Source organism: Pinus tabuliformis, chromosome 9 (genome assembly GCF_031772625.1).
Source record: "Pinus tabuliformis cultivar Carrire ecotype Pingquan chromosome 9, CPIR1, whole genome shotgun sequence".
Lineage (NCBI taxonomy): Eukaryota > Viridiplantae > Streptophyta > Pinopsida > Pinales > Pinaceae > Pinus > Pinus tabuliformis.
Genome location: NC_142307.1, coordinates 1753624006 through 1753649278, shown reverse-complemented (window position 1 = coordinate 1753649278; position 25273 = coordinate 1753624006). Strand labels below are relative to the sequence as shown.

The window sequence follows — 25273 nt, the reverse complement described above, 5'->3', positions numbered from 1 at the left end:
CTGGGGATTCTCTTGTTCAACAAAGAGCCTTTAAAACACCATTATTCTTATATTAAAAGCGAACTTGTAGGCTTGACAAATTGTCAAATGATGATAAATTATCATAAAATACTCAGTGTAATACACTTTATCCTTCTGTGTCAGTTTTTCTCCAACTACAAACCAATATCCAATAATATTTTTACATTTCATGAGATGTCCAATCACCAAGATACTCTCGGACATTCTAAGGGTGAGCAAAATTTTAATCCATTTTAGGTTTGTTTGAAGCTTGTTTCATTTTGTTTAAAGAACTCTAGGCAACATTTGTTGACTTTGCATCTATGAGATCAATAATTTCCTCTTCGATGGAATGCCAATAACGACGAGAGCTGTTTTATCCTTGATGAATGTTTTATGTTTGTTTGCTTCAATCGACATCGTTTCAATGCCATCTATTACTTCCCATAACATTTTTATGGACAATCTTGATCCTGCACTTAAAATTGATGTACACCTTCCCGTCAAGCTTCTGATTCACTAGATTAATTTACGGTGGCAATTGCAAGCCCTAGATGTTTTTCGTGGCATAGAAGCCCGTTGGAAAAAGCAACTAAGGATAATGGTCCAGTTTGACATTGCGCTTTTCCATGTTAATGCGGGTGGTGTTCCCCATATTTACCAGCAACCCTAAAAATCCATCACCAAAACCACTGAAATAGTATTAGAAAGGCCTTAAATAACTGCTCATTAAACAAAACACTCGGAACTCCAAAACAGTAAGCATAGCGGAAAACCTTGATCGCATTCAGTCCATGAATAAAATTTCTGACATGAGAATCCAGAAGGGATCAGATAAAATGCCATGTCACAACACAGTTTTAACTTTTTATTTAGTCTGTTCTGGAAAAAAAAAATAGGGGGATTTTATCAAACAATAGCATGCCCAATAGCAATCAGCCAAGTTTGAGTTATCTACAACTCAAAGCTTTGGAATCCCAAATTAGAGCCTCCCAAACATTTAGAAGGTTTATGTCCACATAGAATTCGTGTATCTTCAGTTTTTACATATATTGTCAGAACGCTATTTGCACTCATGTGAATGGCTCAGCGGGGCAGTCGGCTACTTCGCTCCCCGCCCGCTTTCGAACCTTTTCCGTGCTGCCGCTCCACAGCGGAGCTTATGTTGATCGATGGCGAATATGCTGACCCAATGGATGGCGATATCCAGTTGATTTGATGGTTCTGATGTGATTGCTATCAGATTGTTCTGATATGTATATATTATAATTAAAAAAGTTGATTTGATGGTTCTGATGTGATTGCTATCAGATTGTTCTGATATGTATATATTATAATTAAAAAAGAGGGCCCAATTACGCTTCTGCTTGGTAACTAGCCCCTCCCTTTTTAAAATATATTGTCAGAACTATTGTCAGAACGCTATTACTGTATTTTCTGTATTTTCAGTTTTTGTGTCCAGAGGTGCTCTACAGTCCAATATGGCAGCGATGTTGTATAACGTTATATAATGTAATCTAATGTAATGTTATGTTGATTGGTCAAATTAAAAAATGATAATTATTAAAATAAGTTTGAGTTAGTTATTTGATGGGTTTACCAATGATGGTTTACCAAGCCCATAGTATTTGTTATGATGAAGCCTATTTAAAGGCTTGAGGAAATCCATTGTGGAATGCAAGTGTACCAGTTCATATCCATCTTAACTCTGGGTTTGATCCCTCTCGGCAGTTGGTAGATCCTGATTTAAGATGGATCTAAGCTGGTTATATGTATTGTCAGAATGCTATCACAAAGAGATTTAGTAAATTGTTTGCATCGAAAACCTTTCAATCTACAATTCAAAGAATTGAAATAACTCGTGTAAAATTATTATTGAAGCAACGAGAATAAAAAATACAGCTCTAACTGAAGAAAACATTATAGTGTTACAGTTGAAAATTTGAAATACGGCGTACAGCTCTAAGTATAAAAATCAAAGTAGCATCCCATGGATTTTAACAGGCATCAACTTGTCCACATAATTTTAATTACAGCTACTCGAGGTAATAATTTACGATAACACATTTATAATAGCTTTCTATTCTTCAAGCTCATTCTCATCAGCCAGATGTGTTTGAAAAAGATAATTTTCGGAATCTAAGTGCTCCTGATATAACGAAGGAGAATTCCCATCAACTTCTTTCTCTCTTTTGTCCTGGTTAAAGCTTGCTTTTCTTGTTCCCTGAAAGAGCTGATGTATGTAAGAAGATCTACTAGAACAAGCATACCCCTACTATATGGATTGAAAATGCAATAAAATACAAACCAGAAAAGTAGTTGAGAAACCACACCTTCTTTAAAGTATAGAAAAAATAATGAAACCCATCACCGAAAGTGTTCCATTGCATGGACCAGGTAAACCCAGCTGCTTCAAAAAGTGGACGCCTGAAGTGTGGCTGTAAAACACAAAAATAGCAAAATAGATATATTTTCTGTTTATTGAATAAAAGTGCTATCGATGTACAATCAACAATGCACAGTAATAGTGTCACAAAAATGTTCTTGATGAAGCATACTGTGTGGATGTAAGCATGTTCTACCAATCAAGATTGAATAGCCAGCACATTTACAAGAGAGTGCCAGTTTTATTACCTGACCAAATGAAATTGAAATAAAGATGCCTTCTGGTGTGAGAACCCTGTGAACACCTTTAAGCATTGCATTCACCTTACTGACTGTCTCTGGCTTCGGGTTCCAGGGATCACCACTGTCCACAAGTAGCACATCCTTGAAATGAAGGAGGTGTTAATCTAATGAAATAAAATAAATCAACTGGATAATTTCTTAATATCTTGAAAATCTGTATAATGAGTCCTCGAAACATTTATCCTAATTCCTAAGTGAGTAAAATCCTGGTTAAAATGAAGTTCGGGTCATGAAATGGATGACTGTCTGCCTTTCTGTTTATTGAAGCACAAACATCATATGTCATTCCTCTTTAAGTGTTCCATTACAATTTTCGAGTGCCAAGAACCACTTTGGATTGACTAATAATGAATAGCAATACGATGTGAAGAACATACATCTATTGAGACTAAGAAAGAAGATAAAAGGTAATAGTTAGTTGTCAAAAGTCAAACCAAATTGTGGAGAAAGGCCCAAACCATTCAAAGGTAGACACTGGAAGTTGGAACTATTTTACAAATTTGGGTGGAACGCGTTGAGAGAGACAGAGAATATGTGCTGTCAACAGCTAGTTTCCATTACCAACACAGGACTCACTCAATCATGCCCATTATTTCAATTCTCTAGAGTCTATAGTCTCATAAAATGGCATTTGCATATAATATGCAGTTAAGAGTTAAAAGCAAATAAAGTATGTAGCAGTTAAAGGTAGGTGTGCTTGCAATGTTTCCACGTTACAACATATTTACTTTAAATATCATATTATTCTGCACTCATTTAACATTTTTACATTCAGTGGTATTGATATAAACATAAATTGAAGAAATATTGATGTTTCTAATGTAACTCTATCTTGCTGCCTTTTTACTTTTAAGATAACTATATCTAAGAGAATACAATTTCTTCATGAGCTCACCATAGTCCCTTTCTCAATGACAGCATCAAAACTTTCACTGCCAAAGGGAAGGTTTAACATGTCCATCACTAGAACTTTTACACCTGTAACAAAAGATATGGATTAAATATCCCTAGCATCACAAGTTTGTAAGGTTTTCGAAACAATAGAACACCATATCTGATCAAGATGTTGTATAATTAAAGATTCTTGAATGTTGTAGATCCTTAATATAAGTCTTTAACTGAAAAAATCTCATCTTAAGATGAAAACCCATAAAGGAATTCCCAAATCACAGACCATGAAAGCCCTTCACTGTCAAGCGCTTCTGCATCTTTTCTACTGCAACTGGTGAAATATCTATACAAGTAATTTGTGTAATCCCATCCTCGTACAATCCATCACACATTTGGGAACTACCACAGCCAAGCTCCAAAACCTGTAACACTTCATATCAGTCCCAAAAGATAAAATCAGATACTAAAAACATTGACAGAAACCTAGTTGGAATAACTAATTATGCATGGCAACATGAATATAGCTGCAACTAGGAATTGACAAATCTCTAGAATGTAATACACATCTGAAGTTGGAACAGTTTCAAAGATTCCTTCCAAAGTAAATTATGCCCCAAGAAATCAGAAAGGATACTAGTTCAGTATTACCTTTGTTATATATAGTAAATCATGTCTAAATCTACCAATAAAAAGATAATCCTGAATATTAGTTGCATTAATACAGCTTGGTTCTAACTTCTGACAAATATAGTAGTGTTAATTTTAGGTATGTTCTATGCTTAGTGCAATTTACTTCAATTTTTTATATTAGCTCAAGATCAATTCCAGATTAACAATCACATTTAGCATGATAGTAAAATGCAGATAGAACATAAACATAAATCGCAGAAGACAAGAGGACACAAGATGTGGCGCCAGCCAGGTACAAATCCCAATGTGGGGAAACCCTTGATCAATTCTTCTTATATTCTTCAATAGTTCAGCAGAGAGGGAGATAGTACATATATATCAGAAGTCAACACTTTGACTTGACAAGATAAGAGCAGAGATCTTCACCTTGAAGATAACATAATGAGGTCGCTGATCTGAACTCAGGTGAAGGCATACTGCTTCAACTGATCCTCCAAGGTGACTCCATCACCATGCTGCACCCATCACTGTGCTGCACCTCATCATCATGTTGCACACGTCACTGTGCTGCACCGAATCACTGATCTGCTCTCATCACTATGCTGCTTCCATCACTGAGTTGTACCTCATCATCATGCTGTACCCATCATACCCTGTCCATCATCACTGTGCTGCACCATCACACTGAATGCATACTGCAATGCATCATCATCATGCTGCTGCAATACATCATGCTGTTGTACCCAATCATGTTGCTGCATCCATCACATCATGCTGCACCTAATTACATCATGTTGCACCTCATTACATCATGCTGCAGTACAAGCAGTCGCATCAAACTTCAGTCCTTATACAGTCATGATAAGTTGAGGTTCAAGACTGACTTGTGCAACCCTTAACACAATCTATGCTGTTGGCTATGGCCTGCGGCCTAGCCCAGCAGCAAGTAAGGTTGTCATACATTACCCAGCTATCTTTACCCTTGAACAGCAACGTTTTCCAATCAGCCTTATTACTGTACAGTCACCTTTCCTTACAGTGTCTAAGGGTTCCTTCCTTACAGAGATATGGACCTCTTTAACATCATCATTAGTGGTTGAAAGAGTCCTCTCCATAGGCCCTACTTTGATTGCGGTTTGAAGCACAAATGACAGCTGTTAGAGACCCTTATTTCGATGGTTGTAACCTTCACCTCTCACTGCAGCTAGGGCAGATAGATGCCTCTCTGGAACAGGGGATTAGACTGAGGGTTTAGACTGTGGATGAGGAACCTTTTAGGCGGCGTATGGTCACTCTCTTTGACAGCTAGAGATCCCCTAGGACTGCGGCCAACTCTTTTCATTATCTGTGGCTGGGTTAAGACTATAGCCCTCCCAACTAGGGCTTGTAGTCACAGCGGTTAGGGCACATGAAAACCCTCCTCAAACTGTGGCCTAGAACAGCGTATTAGGGATCTCCTTTAGGGCCTAGATAAGGCAGCATGTAGATCTCTTATGGACAGCGTTAAGGTCTTCACCGTGACTGCATTCTAGGGTATATAAACATCTCTCCTTGCTGCGTTATAGAAGCCCTTTTTGGACAGCAAAGGAGCCTCCCTAAGTCTCCTTCATGACTGCGGTTAGGACATGTTTCCTTGACAGCGTTTAGACTTCTTTTGGACAGCGTTGAGTGGCATGTAGAAACTCCCTCCTTGCTGCTAGGAGACCCTCATCTTGACTGCATATAAGACAGTGTAGAGCCTTCTCCTTTTGACTGTAAGTAGGGCTAGGGTATCTCCTCTTAGGGCAGCGTATAGACTTCCTTTAGATAGTGTCTAGAGTTAGGGCAAACCCTCTAGGGCAGTGTATTCTCTTAGTGACTCCTCCTTCCACCAAAACCCAAAGACAAGTGGAGAGGAAGAGATCACAAGAAGAGTGTGTGTCCAAATGACTAGCAAGCCATCTCTTTTTTCACTAAAACGTTGAGCACAACTGGGGGGAATTTGGTTGCTGGCCGACCTTGACGAATTGTCCCATAACACAAATAAATTCATATCTCCATGAATACATGTCAGAATCGGATGATCTTTAGATCAATCCTACACCTCTCGACGAGAGGAATCCAAGAAAAATATCAGCTGCCATAAACAAGATGACCCACATGGATTTTGGCCCTCGTTGCCAATTTTAACACTCCCTCTCAACTAGGGAGAACTCCATCTGCCAGACTATACTATCTCTGCCATCAAAGCCCTGGACTGCTCTACTGAACTATGAAGAAGAAGAAATGATCGAGAATGTATCATACCATCCTCTACTGACCCGAAGTCAGTCCCATATAAAAGAGAGTGTCTCATACCACTCTTACTTCCAAAATCAGTTCCAAATAAAGAGAGTGTCTCATACCACTCTTACTGACCTGAAGTCAATTCCAAAATAGAGTGAGTTATATTACTCTTACTGACCCGAAGTCAATTCCATTTGATCCCAGATCAATATCATCCTAGCATAGGGAGTACAGTAGTAACACGATACGTCCATAGGTACTACTATGGTCCCTATCCTCATTTCCCTACTCATTAGCTAGATGAGAGGTACTTTCCATGAGTCCCAGACTACATGGGTAGGATGTCTCAGCAGGAAAAGGATGAACCACTCATCCTCCCTACATGTTGCCAAGGGTATCCCAAGGGAAGGCTAAACCACTCACCCTATGGTTGCTCATCGCTCCAAGATTTACCCCCAAGCCCCCCGGAGCTCCCAGAGCTCAATGTACAATGTCTTCTTGCTCCTCGATGTACAATATCCCAGATAAAGTGGTACCTGATGTTTATATGCTTGGAGCGATCATAGAACACAGGATTCCTCAACAATCGAATCCCCCTCTAGTTGTCACAGAAGATCACAATGATATCCAATACATGTCCAAACAGCTCACTGAAGAGCTTCCTCAACCAGACAACTTCACATGAGGTCATATTCGCAGCTATGTATCTGACCTCATTGGTGCTCAAAGCAACCGACTTCTGCTTCCTGCTCATCAAGGATATCGAAGCAGATCCCAAAGGGAATCAACACCTAGAAGTGCTCTTGCGATCCTCCACACTGTCTGCCCAGTCAATATTCAAATAATCATTCAGCTTCACATTTTCGGCAGTGTATCTCAATCCATGAAAGATTGTGCCCCAAAGATATCTCAAATGATTCTTGGCACCAATCCAGTGAGGCTCAACCATATATGAGCTCAACATGCTAACTGCAAAACATATATCTGGACGGGAGTTCACCAAGAACATCAATGCTAGTATGAGTTTATGAAACTCAGAGGCATTTCCCAAATCAGGTCCAGCATCACTACCGCATAACTTCTTAAAGTTAGGCTTCATCGAGGTAGTCACGGGCTTGCAGTTCACCATTCCAAATCCGGAATCCAACTCCCTCTTACTTTTGCAAATGAGAGGGTCTACACTTGTCAGAAAGAGGTCGTCCTCATAAGGTGCCAGTATGAGAGGTCTATCATCCACAACCTTCAAGCAATGGTTTGGATCGGCTTCACTCCTAGTGAATCTCAGCTTCATCAGCTAGCTATCAATCCTCTCATATCAAGCCCGGGGTGTTTGCTCTAAAGACATAGAGAGCTTTCTTCAACCTGCATACATGAGATTCCTGATCATGAATCTCAAACCCCTCGGGTTGTTCCAAATCTGTGGACTTGCTACATGAGGGGAATGGTCCCCTTGTAAGTTTTCCTTCGGTACATCTCGAACATGTACCTTCATGCTCTTCTTGAGTTCAGGCATTCCTGTCACCATTTGACACACATCGAGTAGGGCCCCATAATGAGCAAACCTCCGGTGCTATAGAAGAGATGTGTCAACTGACATGGTCCCCAATGGACTTCCTGCAACTTGATACAAATTGCCAACCCTGAACTCAAAAGCATCTTTTAAAATTCCTTATCCACACACGTACCTTTCCATTGATGAATGCCACCTTTGTCTTCCATTGTCGAAATGGACCCCAGGTTCTTCTTGAGATAAAGAGCTTCTTGAAAATGAATTGAGCTACCCTCATTCAATTTAAGGGCAGCATTCCCTACACCCTTTTCGGGATAGGTGGCATCGTCTCTAGTAATAATCTCCATGATTATCTCCCTCTCTATCAAACTAGAGAGAGTTTCCTTCTATCTAATGAAGCGCCTTGAAGCACTACTATCAATAAGCCAGATTCCCAAAGAGTTTGGAGGAGAAGTAATGGAGAGGGCCAATATAAGATAATACTCCTTCAGCTTATCAGAAACAACATTTGATTCTACATACCTCTTTCTTTCTTTGAAAAGCCAGCCATTTCCTTGGTGACCTACATTCCTTTTTCCTTTGCCATTGTACCTGTCGTTCCTTCAATCATTGAAGATGCCCATGGAATGATTGTTATCATCATCAAGTGATGTGTCCCTTCTATTCAAACACTCCTTCGCATAATGGGCAAACTCATTGCACGCAAGGCATTCATCGTTCCTTCCACCCTTAGATCCGGACTTCCCATTGAAGTGATCTTTAAATAGGCCATCAAATGCTTCTGTTGCGCCACTCTGATAATATTCTCAACTTCGACTTCACCCTTGGTGAATTTGACGAGGGATGAGGAACCCATTGAGCCTTTTTGTCCTTTCCAACTGTCTTCGGTGATTGCACTTTCACTCTTGCTTGGGCTTTGTCTTCGCCTCAGCGCTGATACCATGTTAATTTTAGGTATGTTCTATGCTTAGCGCAATTTACTTCAATTTTTCATATTAGCTCAAGATCAATTCCAAAATAGCAATCACATTTAGCATGATAGTAAAATGCAGATAGAACATAAACATAAATCGCAGAAGACAAGCCAACACAAGAGGACACAAGATGTGGCGCCAGCCAGGGACAAACCCCAATGTGGGGAAACCCTTGATCAATTCTTCTTATATTCTTCAATAGTTCAACAGAGAGAGAGATAGTACATATACATCAAAAGTCAACACTTTAACTTGACAAGGTAAGAGCAGAGATCTTCACCATGAAGATAACATAATGAGGTAGTTGATCTGAACTCAGGTGAAGGTATATTGCTTCAATTGATCCTCCAAGGTGACTCCATCACCATGCTGCACCCATCACTGTGTTGCACCTCATCATCATGCTGCACACGTCACTGTGCTGCACCCAATCACTGATCTGCTCTCATCACTATGCTGCTCCCATCACTGAGTTGTACCTCATCATCATGCTGTACCCATCATACCCTGTCCATCATCACCGTGTTGCACCATGCTGCACCATCACACACAGAATGCATACTGCAATGCATCATCTTCATGCTGCTGCAATACATCATGCTGTTGTAACCATTCATGCTGCTGCATCCATCACATCATGCTGCACCTCATTACATCATGTTGTACCTCATTACATCATGCTGCAGTACAAGCAGTCGCATCAAACTTCAGTCCTTATACTGTCATGATAATTTGAGGTTCAAGACTGGCTTGTGCAACCCTTAACACAATCTATGATGTTGGCTATGGCCTGTGGCCTAGCCCAGCAGCAAGTAAGGTTATCATACATTACCCAGCTATCTTTACCCTTGAACAGCAACGTTTTCCACTCAGCCTTATTACTGTACAGTCACCTTTCCTTACAGTTTCTTAGGGTTCCTTCCTTACAGAGATATGGACCTCTTTAACTTCATCATTAGTGGTTGAAAGAGTCCTCTCCATAGGCCCTACTTTGATTGCGGTTTGAAGCACAAATGACAGCTGTTAGAGACCCTTATTTCGATGGTTGTAACCTTCACCTTTCACTGCAGCTAGGGCAGATAGATGCCTCTGTGGAACAACGGATTAGACTGAGTGTTTGGACTGTGGATGAGGAACCTTTTAGGCAGCGTATGGTTACTCTCTTTGACAGCTAGAGATCCCCTAGGACTGCAGCCAACTCTTTTCATTATCTGTGGCTGGGTTAAGTCTATAGCCCTCCCAACTAGGGCTTGTACTCACAGCGGTTAGGGCACATGAAAACCCTCCTCAAACTACGGCCTAGAACAGCATATTAGGGATCTCCTTTAGGGCCTAGATAAGGCAGAGTGTAGATCTCTTATGGACAGTGTTAAGGTCTTCACCATGACTATGTTCTAGGGTATATAAACATCTCTCCTTGCTGCGTTATAGAAGCCCTTTTTGGACAGCGAAGGAGCCTCCATAAGTCTCCTTCATGAATGTGGTTAGGACATGTTTCCTTGACAGCGTTTAGACTTCTTTTGGCCAGCGTTGAGTGGCATGTAGAAATTCCCTCATTGCTGCTAGGAGACCCTCATCTTGACTGCATATAAGACAGCATAGATCCTTCTCCTTTTGACTGTAAGTAGGGCTGGGGTATCTCCTCTTAGGGCAGCATATAGATTTCCTTAAGATAGTGTCTAGAGTTAGGGCAAACCCTCTAGGGTAGTGTATTCTCTTAGTGACTCTTCCTTCCACCAAAACCCAAAGACAAGTGGAGAGGAAACATTCACAAGAAGAGTGTGTGTCCAAATGACTAGCAAGCCATCTCTTTTTATACTAAAACGTTGAGCACAAGTGGGAGCAATTTGGTTGTTGGCCGACCTTGACGAAATGTCCCATAACACAAAAAAATTCGTATCTCCATGAATACATGTCGGAATCGGATGATCTTTAGATCAATCCTACACCTCTCGACGAAGGAATCCAAGAAAAATATCAGCTGCATAAATAAGATGACCCACATGGAATTTGGCCCTAGTTGACAATTTTAACAAGTAGTTATAAAAAAGTGCTAAAACAACACTACGAAAATCCCAAGCACCCAACTCCTCATGAATATGTCCACTGCAGGGCCAATGGAAACTGACCAGTAACATGGACTTGTCTGATAGAACGAGACAAACTATTTTGAGTTTTGATAATGAAGTTAATAGTCACCCAACATTTATCCCTCAACACTACTAGTGAAAGATAAACTTGGAATTAGCCTAAAATTTGCTTCTATTTCATGGAATCTTTATGGTAACTTCAATATGGCTAATGTTAAAGAAGAGCTTGGCAATCTTCCTACAGGATGGCATATTCATTACAAATCAACTTGGCAAGCTAGAATTGTATGAATCAAATAGTGTTGGAAGGTTAATTATCGTTAAGGCCAGTATACCTTACCCAACTTCAGGCTTAACAAAGATACAACCCTTAATTCGATATTGTCATGCCTGTAGGAGAGTGCCTTTCAGGTCCATAGTGAATGGTAGGCTAGTAAAACTTGGACAACATCAAACAATGTACAGCAAAGGTTTTATTTTAAAGGTATAGACTCTAAATAGCAGTCATTATTAATAAATTTCCTACTTTAGGTTCCCACTATACATTATGAATGAAATAACCAAGTCAAGTGGGTGTAGCTTAGATGGTAGGAACAAGTCGATATTATCCAGGTTCCAGTCCCACGGATATTGACATGCTCGTTCCTTGGGAGCCATTTCTACATGAAAGATAATCGACTCACCTAGACACTGGTAGGTTTTCCATGGAAGTAGCTAGTATCAATCTCCAGGGCAATGAACCACACCAAAAAAAAAAAATTGTCAAGCGGGTGTAACTCAGGTGGTATGGAGTTGCTATTATCCTCCCCACTCAGGTTCCTGTCCCACTGATATTGACATGCTCGCTCCTTGGGAGCCATTTCTACATGAAAGATAATTGGCTCACCTAGACACGGGTGGGTTTTCCATGGATGTAGCTAGTATCAATCTGCGGTACACTGAACCACACAAAAAAATGAATGAAACCACCAAATATGGTTATAAAGTAGAAGAGCTTGGATGTTTAGTTCGCAAAGAAACAAAATGGGGAAAAGTCCATTCTTAACTCAAAAAACAATACAAAGCCCTTCCCTCAACATAATCCACGACAATGGGCAAATGGTTCCAAAACGCAAATAAGATGACTCATCACCTCTTTCGCACTTCGACCTCGCAATCCACGCTTAGCATGAATGAAGATGACTAATTCCGAGGTGTCAACTCTGTGATTGCACCTTAACTGCTCACTGAGCATAAATAGTGCAATTAGCATCATTGTGAATAGATTAAATGAATGTCTCTTTTTCATCTGCATAATTGCGTAGAAGTTTTTAAAACACGGTTATGTTTTTGTCATGTTTTGATTTGTCACTTGGATAGTGTGTGTGGCTCATTACTTATAGTAGGAACTAAAGCTTTTAGAAGGCTAATAGGATTAAAAGTACCATGGAGAATAAGGATGAAGGTAGGTCACCAAAAACAAAGAAAACACATCATATACCAAAAAGAAGAAAAAGCCTTGAGGGATAGCTCAGTTGGTCTCCCATTGTTAAAGCACCTTTGCTATGAGATGTCACCGGTTCAATTCCGTCTACAATCTCGGGGGCAGGGTTCATTGTTGAGCTGGCAGGAAGTGACCCTTTTGGGTAGATCTGCCTGGTACAATTATTTTGTGAACGTAGCAATAATGTTGAATGAGTTAGAGGAGGAAGGGTTCAGCTAAATTTAGAGGTGCACTAAATTTAGCAAGAGGACCCACAGGTGGGCCAAGGCACAATGTACACTTTATCTCATTATTTTGACTTATAGTAAAAAATTGAGGTGATTTCAACCATCCATTGAGATTTAATCTCAGCCATTCATGGAGATGGTGGGCCCAACTTGACTTCAAAGGAGCAAAAGGTCGCAGATTTGATTCATTATGCACTAGACGACTTGGTGGTTTTAGCTCAACATTAGAGCAGCTAGGGTTTTCAGCTATTGAGAGTTTAATTCAGCGCATTGAGGAAGAGAAAGGAGGGCCAAACGGCCTAGTTCATCTTCAACTAGTATCACAACCTCACTAGCATGCAAAGCCAGCATAACAAAGTCGTACAATGCGGCCATACAACTCAACCAGGAATCCGTACAACAATGTTTCAGCGAGGCCGAGTTTGAGTGAGGAATTTGTGACTTGTTGGAGAATTGTTTCAGAGTGTTTGTTGTTGAAAAGGGAAGTCATCCCTTATTTGTAATCATTTTCTGAAGAACTCTAATTTGTTGAAGCTAATAAAACCACCAACAGATTGCAGGTTTTCCCCAGTTGGGGTTTCCTGGGTAAATTTGTGTTATCTATTAATGTGCTTGTGTCTTCAGAGTTGATTTCCACTGCTATTATTCAGTTAGAATACTCAGCATATTTAGTAAATGTATTTGGAAGTTCAGTTTCTCAGTTCTTTCATTCCAAAAATTTATTAAATTAGTAGTTGGGTATTAAAATCTAACATGGTATCGAAGTGCAACCTCTGATTGAAGACCAAAAAGCGTGTTTACTTCCTCAAGAGCAGGTTTAAAGACAAAGAAGGCACAGTTTATTAGTAAGTACATGCGTTAGGGTTTTCCAGAAAGAGCTTTGCGCAATGGTTTTCTCCAAGCAGCTTTGTGCTGGGGTTTATGAGCAGATCGAACTGCGGTATGGCATATTTGGGGTTGAGATTTGAGGAACGCCTTGATGGGGCCTCAATTTTTTGTTCTTGGAGGGAGAAGATTGGTGTAGTGCTAGAGGAGCAAGGAGTTTGGGGGTTTGTGGACAATTCACTAGCCCAACCTAGCATACCCTCAGCAACTGACCCAGCACAATAAGAAGAACGCTAAGGCCTAAAGAATTATCCTTAAAGGAGTCAAGGATCATATCATACCTCACATCTCTGGCAAGAAGACAACTCAGGCTGTGTGGTCAGCCATCATAGCACTGTACCAGGGTTTGAGTGAGGCCAGGAAGCTAGTACTCAAAGTCAAACTCAGAAACATCAAAATGGCTTAGTCTGAGGTTGTGGTGTCATATCTCACTAGGTTCACACAAGTGAGGGATGAGCTAGTTCGAGTTGGGGGGGCAGTCTCGAACAAAGACCTTGTCATTTTTGCAGTATTCGACTTTTCCAAGTCATGGGAAAACTTCACTGATGCAGTGAGTGGCAGAGAGAAGCTTCCAGACTAGGAGCAATTATGGAGTGACTGCGTCCAGGAGGAGATTTGAAAGTAGACTAGATCTGGGTCTCATGTCAAGAGAGAGGAAGAAGAGAAATTTGCCCTACTGACAAAGGGGGCAAGGCCAAGGGCAAGAAAGGTGCAAGAGGGGTCGAGTCTAGCTCCAAAAGCGAGAAGAAGAAGAAAGATCTCAGTAAGATAAAGTGCTTCTCTTGCCATCAGTTTGGACACTACTCCACCAAATGTCCAAGCAGGAAGAAGGGGTCCAAGAAGGACCATGTGGCAGCATCAGCAGAGGTGGAGGAGTTCACTTCTCACTTTGAGAGGGAGTTCTCGCTCATAGCTTGCATGGCAAGCTTAGTGGCTAGCAGCGTGTGGTATGTTGACAATGGAGCATCTTGTCACATGACCGGGAACAAGGAGTATTTTAGCCAATTGACCGAGAAGGACATGCAGTTTCATATAGAGCTAGGAGATGATGGCAAGTACCTAGCCAAGGGCGTGGGTACTATCAAGTTTGAGAGGGAGTCCGGGAATCCTCTCTACCTCAGAGATGTCCTCTACGTCCCAGGTTTGAAGAAAAACCTTGTTTTAGTCTCAACCTTGGAGAACAAGGGTTATGAGGTTATCTTCAGCAAAGGAAAGGCCTTTATCAAGCCTTTCAACTCCGGAGCAGCTAAGCAGATTGGAGTTAGGGTGAAGAACCTCTACAGGCTTCAGTTTGAGACAGCTGCAACCTTGAGCAACAAAGGAGTTAGTGAGCAGAGTCGTGACCTTGGGGAGCTTTGGCATAGGCGTATGGGTCACTTACACCATGGAGCATTAAAAATCCTCGGGGAGATTCCCACAAGGATGCCCCAGTGCGGTGTAGACCAGCATGACGTGTGCAAAGGTTGCACACTTGGCAAGTATGCCAAGACATCCTTCCCCAGCAGAGACAACAGGGCCGAAAGCATCTTGGAGCTGGTTCATTTGGATGTTTGTGGACCATTTTCCTCTCCATCCCTTATGGGATACAGATACTATGTCACCTTCATTGATGACCACTCGAGAAAGACTTGGATCTTCTTCATGAAGAAGAAAGATGAAGTCTTCTCAAAGTTCGTGGAGTTTAAAGCCTTGGTGGAGAACCAGACAGGTAAAAAGATCAAGGCACTGAGGTCAAACAACAGTGGGGAGTACATCTCCAATGCCTTCAAGGACTTGTGTGCCAAGGAGGGCATTAGGAGACAACTCACCACACCCTATAACCCTCAGCAAAATGGGGTGGCTGAGTGCAAGAACCAAAGCATTGTTGGAGCAACTAAGGCCATGTTGCATGTCAAGGGACTACATATGTTCCTTTGGGCATAATCATGCAACACTACAGTCTTTTTGCAGAACAGGCGCCCACATAAGGTGTTAGGCAGAGTCAAACTAGAGGAGGCTTTCATAGGTAAGAAGCCTGACGTGTCTCGCCTCCGGAATTTTGGCAGTGTTGTTTACTGCCATGTGCCTTCTGGTAACTGGAAGAAGCTAGAGCCCACAACAGAGAAGGTTATTTTCGTGCGCTACAATGAGACATCTAAGGTGCACAGGTTGTACATCCCAACACTCAAGAAGACGGTGATCAGGCATGATGTGAAGTTCAAAGAGGAAAGGGCTCTTAGGAAGAAGTCCTTGGAGCGTGAGCAGGGGGGAGCACAGGAGGAGCAGTAGGCTACCAAACAAGAGGCTCAACCAACTCCTCATACTTCATCACAGCGAGTTATTTGGCAGGCTGAGCAGCACGCAAATGAGGAGGAAACGCAGGAACAGGAGGAGAGAGTAGAGCGAGTGGGGCCCACTAAGCTAGTGACTCCCAGTACAGAGAGAGGACGAGCCAAGTAGGTAGATCAATTGATTAGGTAGGCTCAAGAGAGAGTTGGAGCCCCCAACTCCACATGCAAAGAAAGTAGACAACCATAAAGATACACGGGGGTACATGGACTGATGACTAAGTTGATAGATCATAGACTCAAAGCGTTCTTGCTACAAGAACGCAGCCTCTTAGCAGGTATGTCGAGATGCCATGGTGGAGGAATATTCCTCCATCACGACGAACAACGTCTAGGCGATAGTGTCAAGACCGACTGGAAAATCAGTGGTTGGTTCACGTTGGCTGTATAAGGTCAAGCAAGCAGATGATGGGAGTGTCGAGAAGAGCAAGGCTAGATTTGTGGCCAAAGGGCTCTCTCGGGTTGAGGGGATAAACTAAAATGAGACGCTTGCACCAATGGCCCGATACGATCCATTAGGACCATATTGGTGATTGTAGCACAGATAGCGTGTAAGATCCACCAAATGGACATAAAGACTGCCCTCCTTAACAAAGTTGTTGAGGAAGAAATATATGTTGAGCAGCTTGAGGGGTTTGAGACTTTTAGCAGAGACACGCATGTTTGCAGGCTAAAGAGAGCTCTTTATGGGCTCAAGCAGGCACTGAAGGCATGGTATGCCTGGATAGACAACTACCTTCAAGGATTGGGCTTCACTAAGAGTGAGGTGGACCCCAACCTGTATTACAATGTGGTTGGAGGTCTTCTACTCATTCTAGTGTTGTATGTGGATGCCTTGATACTTATAGGACCAGAGAGCCTGATCTAGGATTGCAAGGGTGATGGGGAGATTTTCTTGGGGCAGGGCAAGCACACATAGGAGATTCTCAAGAGGTTCCACATGGAGGATCGCAGGCCCATGACCATGCTTCTAGTCACAAACTATAGGAACGTAGACGCTACCAAAGCAGAACGAGTTGATGCCACATTTTACAAGTAGTTTATTGCGTCATTGATGTATCTAGTGAACACACGAGCCAACATTTGCTTTGCAGTGAACTAGTTGAGCCAGTTCATGGTTGAGCCGACCAGAGTGCCTTGGGTTGTTGCCAAGCACGTGTTGAGGTATTTCAAGGGCACAACAGATTATGGGTTGTTGTACAGCAGGTTGATGGCATGAGCCTTTAGGGTTTCATAGATGCAGATTAGGTAGGTAGTTCAACAGGCAGGAAGGGCACTTCAAGTTGTACCTTCAGTGTTGGGTCAACAGTTGTTTCTTGGTTCAACAGGAAACAAAGGTCAATGGCACTAAGCTTAGCTAAGGCCGAATACATGGTTGTCAACCTGGCAATTTGCAAGGCCATCTAGTTGAGAAACTACTTGTTGGGTTGTTCAGTCAGAAGTTGGAGCCCACAGTCATACGTTGTGACAATCAGAGTTGCATTAAGCTCTCTAAGAATCTGGTGTTTCATGACCGCTCCAAGCACATCGAGATTTGGTACCACCATATCAGAGATTGTGTTCAGAGGGGTAAAGTTAGACTCTAGCATGTGTCTACAAAGAAGCATACAACTAATATTATAACCAAGGCATTGGCAAGGGGCAGATTTGTCTACTTCAGAGATAGAATGGGTGTAGTACGGAACACCTTCCTCTCTAAGAGGGAGTGTTGAATGGAGTTAGAGGAGAAAGGGTTCAACTAAGTTTAGAGGTGCACTAAATTTAACGAGGGGGGCACAAGTGGGCCAAGGCGCAGTTTACACTTTTTCTCATTATTTTGACTGAGGAAAATTTTAAATTTTCCTATAATAAAAAATTGAAGTGATCTCAATGATCCATTGAGATTTAATCTCAGCCATTCGTGGGGATGGTGGGACCAGGTCGACTTCAAAGGAGCAAAAGGGCACATATTCAGTTCATTATGCACAAGACGACTTGGTGGTTTTAGCTCACCATTAGAGCAGCTAGGGTTTTCAGCTATTGAGAGTTCAATTCAGCGCACAGAGGAAGAGAAAGGAGGGCCAAACAGCCTAGTTCATCTTCAGCCAGCATCACAACCTCACCAGCACGCAGAGCCAGTGTAACTAGGCCGTACAACACAGACGTACAACTCAACCAGGAATCCGTATAATGTTGTTCCAGCCAGGCCAAGTTTGAGTGAGGAGTTTGTGACTTGTTAGAGAGCTGTTTTAGAGGATTTGTTATTGAAAAGGGAAGTCATCCCTTACTTGTAATCATTTTCTGAAGAACTCTAATTTGTTGAAGCTAATAAAACCACCAACAATTTGCAGGTTTTCCTCAGTTGGGGTTTCCTGAGTAAATTTTTGTGTTATGTGTTAATGTGCTTGTGTCATTAGAGTTTATTTCCGCTGCTATTATTTAGATAGAATACACAGCTTATTTAGTAAATGTATTTGGAAGTTCAGTTTCTCAGTTCTTTCATTTCAAAAATCTATTAAATTGGTAAGCTGCGTATTAAAATCTAACAGGTAATCAAGCTCCAGGGGGATCATGAATCACAAAGGAAAAAATAGTACCAAAGGGAAGAAAGTGGGAAAGCCAACAAGGTCAGATTGTACAAGAGCTTAAAAAACCATAGTTTTAAAATTCGGCCGATTCGAAACGGAAACAGCCGAGTTGATCCGTTTCATTGCCCAAAAATGTGACTCGGTGGAGGAAACGGTTCAGTAGGCCGAGTCAGCCATGAGTAGGCCGAGTCATTCAATGACTCGGCCGAGTCATGGCTGACTCGGCCTACTCGGCCGTTTTTGTATTGACTCGGCCAAGTCATAACCAGTGGCCTGTAACCCCATCAAAACAGCGATTTGATATTTTTTTAATGACATTTTGAAGTGTTTGCTGATTGGTTTAAACTCCAATGTGTTTTATGAATTAGTTAAATGTTATTTGGGGTCCATTTCCCCCTCCCAAACCCTATTTAACACACTCAAATGCTCTCTACTATTGATATGCTATTCAAATTTCATGGTAATGTTAAATTCTTAAAGTAAAAGTGACATTCTCCTTAATCTTCATTTTCATCCTTTTACTTAAATTTTTAACATTACCATGAAATGACTCAGGATGTTTGAGAGTGGTTTCGGCCTCATTGGATTTCATATGGAGAAAGTAGAATTTTAGATTTCATTCAAAATCCAGCAAACTTATCAGTTTTTCAAGATTTCAGGATTGGAGGATTGCAATGTTTCCATTGAATTTTGTCATGTATTAGGGTATGGAACTCGTATTTAATCAAGAGCACCAATCCCTCTATGTACCTTGATGTTAGTGACATTGGTTGTTGAACTCCTCTGGGATTCGCTCCCAAACCAGGAGCTTCTGAAAATGTCGCTCCCGCTCCCGTTTTCGCTCCTGCTCCCAAGTAACACAAAGAAAAGAAACCGTTTGGATCAAAAACGGTTAAATGATCTAGTTTATGTCCAATACAACCTCCGACTCAGATGAAACCATTTGCTGAACAAAAGACCTAATTCAGATCCCATTGTGTTGGAAGACATTGATTCAACATCAAATTGGGTAGTGGAGAGTCGTCCAGCAGAGTTTGATCCTGATGAGGATCTTGAGTTAGATTTAGATATTGAGACATCAGTTGAACTTGAACATGTTGTTCATTTGAATGCAGATCCCAATCCACCAGCCTCAGTCTCACAGCCAGCAAGGACTCCAGTTGCTGGTGCTTCCTCTGCTCAGCCACGACAGAAGCGCAGCCGCATATCTACTCTATCTCAGCTTGCATCTGCTGCAGTTGCACAGCCTGCTAGTGGTACCACTTCTACAGCTGCAGTTGGAGATGATGATGATGAGGAGGAGCCATGGGGCCCCCTATCTGACTCTGATGATGATCCAGAGATTGATCGACATGATCTTGGCTCCTCTGGCAGTAGCTACTAGCCAATAGTTGTAGAAATAGTACTGGAGTCTGGTCACAGTTTACTTTTGTTGTAGAGGCCATTTCTAGCCTCCTTGGTTATGTGTTTTTTGTTTTGAGTCTTTGATCATGTATGACAGTTGACTATGTATTGCCATTGGGTACCATTTTGATATAATGGATTGGTTCATGAGCCTACTTTGATCATATGTTGTCTTCCATCTATATTATAAGACTGTGTGTTTGGAAACATGAATGAAAATCTTTAAAATTATGTTTAAAATCTTTAAAATTATGTTTTTTTATAAAAAAAAATAAATATTTAATGTATTTTTTACGACTGAGTCATTGAAATCGAGCCCACCGAGTCATTGCCGTTTCGGAGTCGGAGTCGGAGTCGATCCTCGGCCGAGTCGGAGTCGAAGTCGGAGTTTTAAAACTATGCTTAAAACACATCCACAGGGGACAGATACATGGATCACCTTTGGCTCACTGAAAAGAAAAACAGTTGCAACATGTAAAGAAAATCAACCTTGAATATGGATCACCTTTTACTCACTGAAAAGAAAAACAGTTGCAACATGTAAAGAAAATCAACCTTGAATTTGAGTACAGGGAAAACGTTAAGAGATTTTTAGAGATTTCTGGCAATTTTCTAGGACCCAAGGAAATTAATTAATTAATTAATTTACTTTACTTTTCTCACTTTTCTTCTTCTTCTTTTGTTTACCATGGTAAAGCAGTAACTTGTTGGAGTAATCTAGGTGAGGCTCAGAATCAAACTTAGCTGCTGCAACCACTATAACACCAAGAGTATATCCCACGGTTCTTAAGCCAGATAAGCCAAATATACCAGGAGTGTATGACTTACCAAGAACCAAAACTCCAAGAGGGTGGGAAAGCCTACGCTTAGCCTTATCACAACAGGCCAAAGATGTCCCATGGGATTTGAAGCCGAAACCAAGTATAGGGGACTCAAGAAAAAATTTACTACAGCTTCTGGGAAGTGTTCAAGGACTGTTTAGGAAATTAAATCCAAACAATTTGGGGATGCAGGGTCGACCGTTTTCCTAATTTTGAGGGGCATTTCTTTTGATTTCCTCCGTGTCTTTTTTTGCAGATCCTCGCATATTTATTCCCGTGTCTCAAATTTAGGTGCATATTGTTTTAGTTGACATAACCAAGTAGAGGGGACTCAAGGAAAAATTTACTACAGCTTCTGGGAAGTGTTCAAGGACTGTTTAGGAAATTAAATCCAAACAATTTGGGGATGCAGGGTCGACCGTTTTCCTAATTTTGAGGGGCATTTCTTTTGATTTCCTCCGTGTCTTTTTTGGCAGATCCTCGCATATTTATTCCCGTGTCTCAAATTTAGGTGCATATTGTTTTAGTTGACATGTGTTGTGTGTCCTATTCTGTAATTATGAAAACAAGGAGAAAGTACTGTTATGCCCAAGAAGATTAACTTACATGCAACTCTTCAATGCAGTAGAATTTAGCTTAATTTGAAAACCTGGGGTAGTGATGAGGAGCTTACTCTGTCCGACGACTTGAGAGACGAGGCCACGAGATGGCGGAATTGAGAGTAATCTTTGAACCATTCATAGTGATCCTCCTTCACAAAACGGTCGTCCCTGCATCCCCAAATGCAATATAATATATATACATATCGTTGACATTTGAAACTGAATCCAAGCGGTTTCACGGCTAACAGTGCAGGGATGGGAAGGAACTGGGCAATATTATCTTTACCAGTATTGGGGATTTAAATAAACTGAAGCAGTGGATGGGATGATATCATTGCCCTTTCCATTGGGCTGCTGCTCCGTCTCCTGTTCATCCTCCTCCTGCTGTAGAATGGGGACATCTGGCGTTGATCCCATAACACCCTGCGTACCGTGAAACAACGAAGTTAAAGGGCTGTAAAGCCTGTGTAAGCAAGCTTTGTTCTGTGAGGTATGAACAGCAAACCTGTGCAAGCAAGCTCGCTCCAGCAATCAATATCGGGTTTCCTCAGGACATTGGACCAACACACTTACGTTTGCGACAACATTCTTCTTTGTAATGGCCAGTATCCATTTCATTTAACTAACTAGGGCAAATCTCTGAATGGGAGACACGAAAATTTCATAAACAAATTGATGGTAAATTTTCGAACTTGGAATTTAACATGGAAAAAAATTACTTATAATGTTTAATGTTTGATATCATCTAACAGTAATATATATTTTTTATATGGTGAGAAAGTAAGAATTTAACGTGGAAAAAAATTACTTCGTAATGATAAGGTTTAAGGTTTAATATTATCTAATAGTAATATATATTTTTTATATGGTGAGAAAGTCATTTATTGGTTAAAAGAGCTATGAGGATTATTATTTTTTGTTATTATCTTCAAATGCAGGTTATCTCATCACTGTTATTTAAGGAAAACCCCACGCTACCTGGAATAAATCGCTGGTGGTCTGTAATGGGCAGGTTTTCACTCCTACAAGATGCCTTTGGATCTTGGGTCATTAAAGGAAGATGAGCTCTTAGCCAGACAAAAATAGTTTTAGGGCATATTATTTAACACTAACATACTATATATATTATAACAATAGTTAAAAATAGAAATAATAATATAATTATAGTTTCTTAGATTAGTAGAATATGAAAAGTTAGTTAGTTATTAGTGTGGTGGTGTCAGGGCCTCGAGGCACGCCCACCAAGGAGAGGTATTGAACATGAGGGTGACCGAAGTATGAAGGAGCGAAACGGTGGATAGATCGACCAAGCAACATCACTTATACAACAGGCCGACATGCGATATGGTTGCTTCGACGCATGGGCGGGCCAACCTGAACAATGGACCGATACATATATGTAGGCCGACGTGTGGACGAAATGTTGGGCCGGTCTTCGATTAAATGAAGGGTTGCAACGATTGAGAAGATGACACAGTGGTGGCATAGATTTATATAGGAGGAGAATTCGATGGAATTTGGACATCTGAACTCGGACCTCACACATCGCAGAAAACAGAAGTGAGAAGGAAACCGAGCAAGGAGAATAGCAAAGTACTGCGGGGCAACAGGTGGTCGGGTCAGGTCGAGTTTGCAGGCGGTCAAGTGAAGCTTTCAGCAGTGTTTGGCACAGCGGGTCGGGTTGGGCGAACCACAGGGTGTGTAGGTTATGCGCCCGTGCTGACGGGCATACTTGCTGAACAGAGTAATACGCAGGTTCGGGTGGGTAGTTCGGGTGGCGACACAAGTTCGGTCGGAGGGCGGTAATACGTAGTGTGCAGGCCACAAGTAGAATAGTGTGGGTAGCATAGGAGTATTAACCGGCAAACGAGTTGGGTCGTGTTGGTTCGGGTGGGTAGTTCAGGTGGCGACACGAGTCCAGTCGGAGAGCAGTAATACGTAGTGTGCAGGCCGAGAGCAGAATAGTGTGGGTAACACATAAGTATTAACCGATGGACGAGTTGGGTCGTGTTGGTTCGGGTGAACGTCGTAGGTAGTATTTGTGAGTTGTGTCGAAGTGTAACTTGGGGTTTTTGGCAGTGCGGACAACGGCAACAGCTGCTGCACGGTTGAGGCACAATTTTGGTAAATTTTCTAAGTGTGCAAGCCAAACGGTTGGCTGAACGAATTAGTTGTAAAAATTGTATACTTGTAAAATTATTGAAGTTTTCTTATAAACTGATATTGAGCAAACTTTATGGGAGTTGCCCCTCCCAAGTATGTATGTGTGAACTTCTGGTGTTGATTTGATTTCTGTTGCATACTGATGAATTATAATTAAAGAAGATAATTGATGATGAATGTTTATTCCACTGCATTATTGAAGACACTTATTGGAAAATTAACTAAGTGTTGTGTTAGGCGTAGTCCATACACTTAAGTATTGGTGAAAAGAAAAATTGTAGTGGTGTCGCACCTACCTATGTGTGGTTGGAAGACTACAACTGGGATAGGGGCGTGACAGATGGTATCAGAGCCCACTTTCCACAGGGCTTTGATTTGAGAAAAAGGTGAAGCAGGTGGTAAAGCATTGAGCTTGGACCAAGTTGAATGAAGGGAGATGGTAGAGAAAGCTTTTCAAAAGCTTGAAGACATGACAGGTTATTGGAAGGACAAGAAGCAACAACACTATGAGGCTCTTGTGCAAGAGTGGGAACTCTTGGGGCACATTGGAGATGGAATAGTGAAGGTGCGGAAGGACTTGGATAATATTCATGGGAGGTCTGTTGAACTTGATGAACTTGATGAGAAGATATAACACGATGACCCAAAACTCCAAGAACCCATGAACGAACAAGTTCGCTTAAGGGAGAGAAGTGCCATGTTGCAGGCTAAAGTCAGGGGACTCAAGGATGAGATTAAGAAATAATTTCTTAATCGTAAACCCATTGCTATAGAAGAAGTTAAGCTTGATTACATTAACAAAATTGGAGCTTATTACCGAGCCATGCAAGAGGATATGCGGATGGTTGGGTCACTTCGAGTGGAAGTCTATGTGTGCCAAGTAGGTGCACTTGAACAGGGACCAACATCAAATTGCTCTAATGAACCAAAAGGGGAGATTACATACCTTAAGAGGACTGTCAAGTCAAAGCACAAGTCGAAAGACCCCTCTGAGGTCGAATTGTTGAAGAAGGTTGCTAAGATAAGACGCAAGATAAAGCCTACAAAGGATGGAGACTCCTTGAGGTTGAGTTTTGTGTAGGTGATCGTACATGACAAGAAGTTTGTTACATTGGTTGATACAGGGGCTACACATAGTTTCCTTAGCAGGAAGGCAACAACATCTTTTGAGAAGAAAGGTGAAGTGGAAAGAGAGTTGAGTGATTTCAAAGCTATAAACTCTACCTTGAAAGCTGTGATAGGTGTTTTGAAGAACACACAAGTGAGAGTGGGTTTGTGGTTTGGCAGGTTGGATTTGAGGGTGATTGATATGGATGATCATGCTATGGTGTTGGGGCAGGACTTCTTGATAGTTGCACAAGCCATACCGATGGTGGACTGTGACATACTCTTGATTATAGTTGGAGGACAGACCATGATTGTTCCGATGACAAGGAAGAGTCGCTTGGGATATCAACCAAGGATTGCTTCGATGACTTTGTATCCAAAGGACCTAGATGTGAAGCATGACTATGTGGAGCAAAGGGAACTTGGATGTATGACTCAAGCAACGAAGGAGAAGAGGATGATTGATTTTGTTGCGAGAGCTAGGAAGAAAGATGGAGGTGGAAGGGCAGTTCCACACATCTTGAGGAGTATGACAAGTGCATCTTCTACTGAGAGACTTCACCATGGGGTTTCTGATGAGAGGGGAAGTCTGAGTACTTCTTCTAAAGCAGTGGTTGGGGAAGGTTATGCAAGTAGAGA

At 41.5% G+C, this 25273-nt stretch overlaps 1 protein-coding gene across 2 annotated transcripts; it reads right to left on the bottom strand.

The window, feature by feature from the left end:
- Positions 1–1846: 1846 nt before the first annotated feature.
- On the bottom strand, positions 1847–22061 carry LOC149155746 (uncharacterized). 2 transcript variants are annotated; one of them, XM_089445972.1, is made up of 8 exons: positions 21870–22061; positions 21651–21787; positions 21436–21532; positions 3863–4001; positions 3584–3666; positions 2635–2769; positions 2334–2438; positions 1847–2224 (listed from the first exon to the last, which is right to left on the bottom strand). In XM_089445972.1, the coding sequence occupies exons 2-8, from the start codon at positions 21779–21781 to the stop codon at positions 2081–2083; spliced, it is 834 nt and encodes a 277-aa protein (XP_089302098.1). In that variant the 5' UTR covers positions 21782–21787; positions 21870–22061; the 3' UTR covers positions 1847–2080. The 2 variants fall into 2 exon arrangements, with proteins under 2 accessions (XP_089302098.1, XP_089302099.1); XM_089445973.1 differs by lacking the exon at positions 21870–22061 and having other exon boundaries at positions 3863–4009.
- Positions 22062–25273: the final 3212 nt, after the last annotated feature.

Coding starts and splice junctions, on each gene's coding strand:
- LOC149155746 (XM_089445972.1), bottom strand. CDS start 21,781: ATGGGATCAACGCCAGATGTCCCCATTCTACAGCAGGAGGAGGATGAA. Junction 21,533..21,650: donor TATTTAAATCCCCAATACTG/GTAAAGATAATA, acceptor TTGGGGATGCAG/GGACGACCGTTTTGTGAAGG. Junction 2,439..2,634: donor TTTCAATTTCATTTGGTCAG/GTAATAAAACTG, acceptor TGTGTTTTACAG/CCACACTTCAGGCGTCCACT.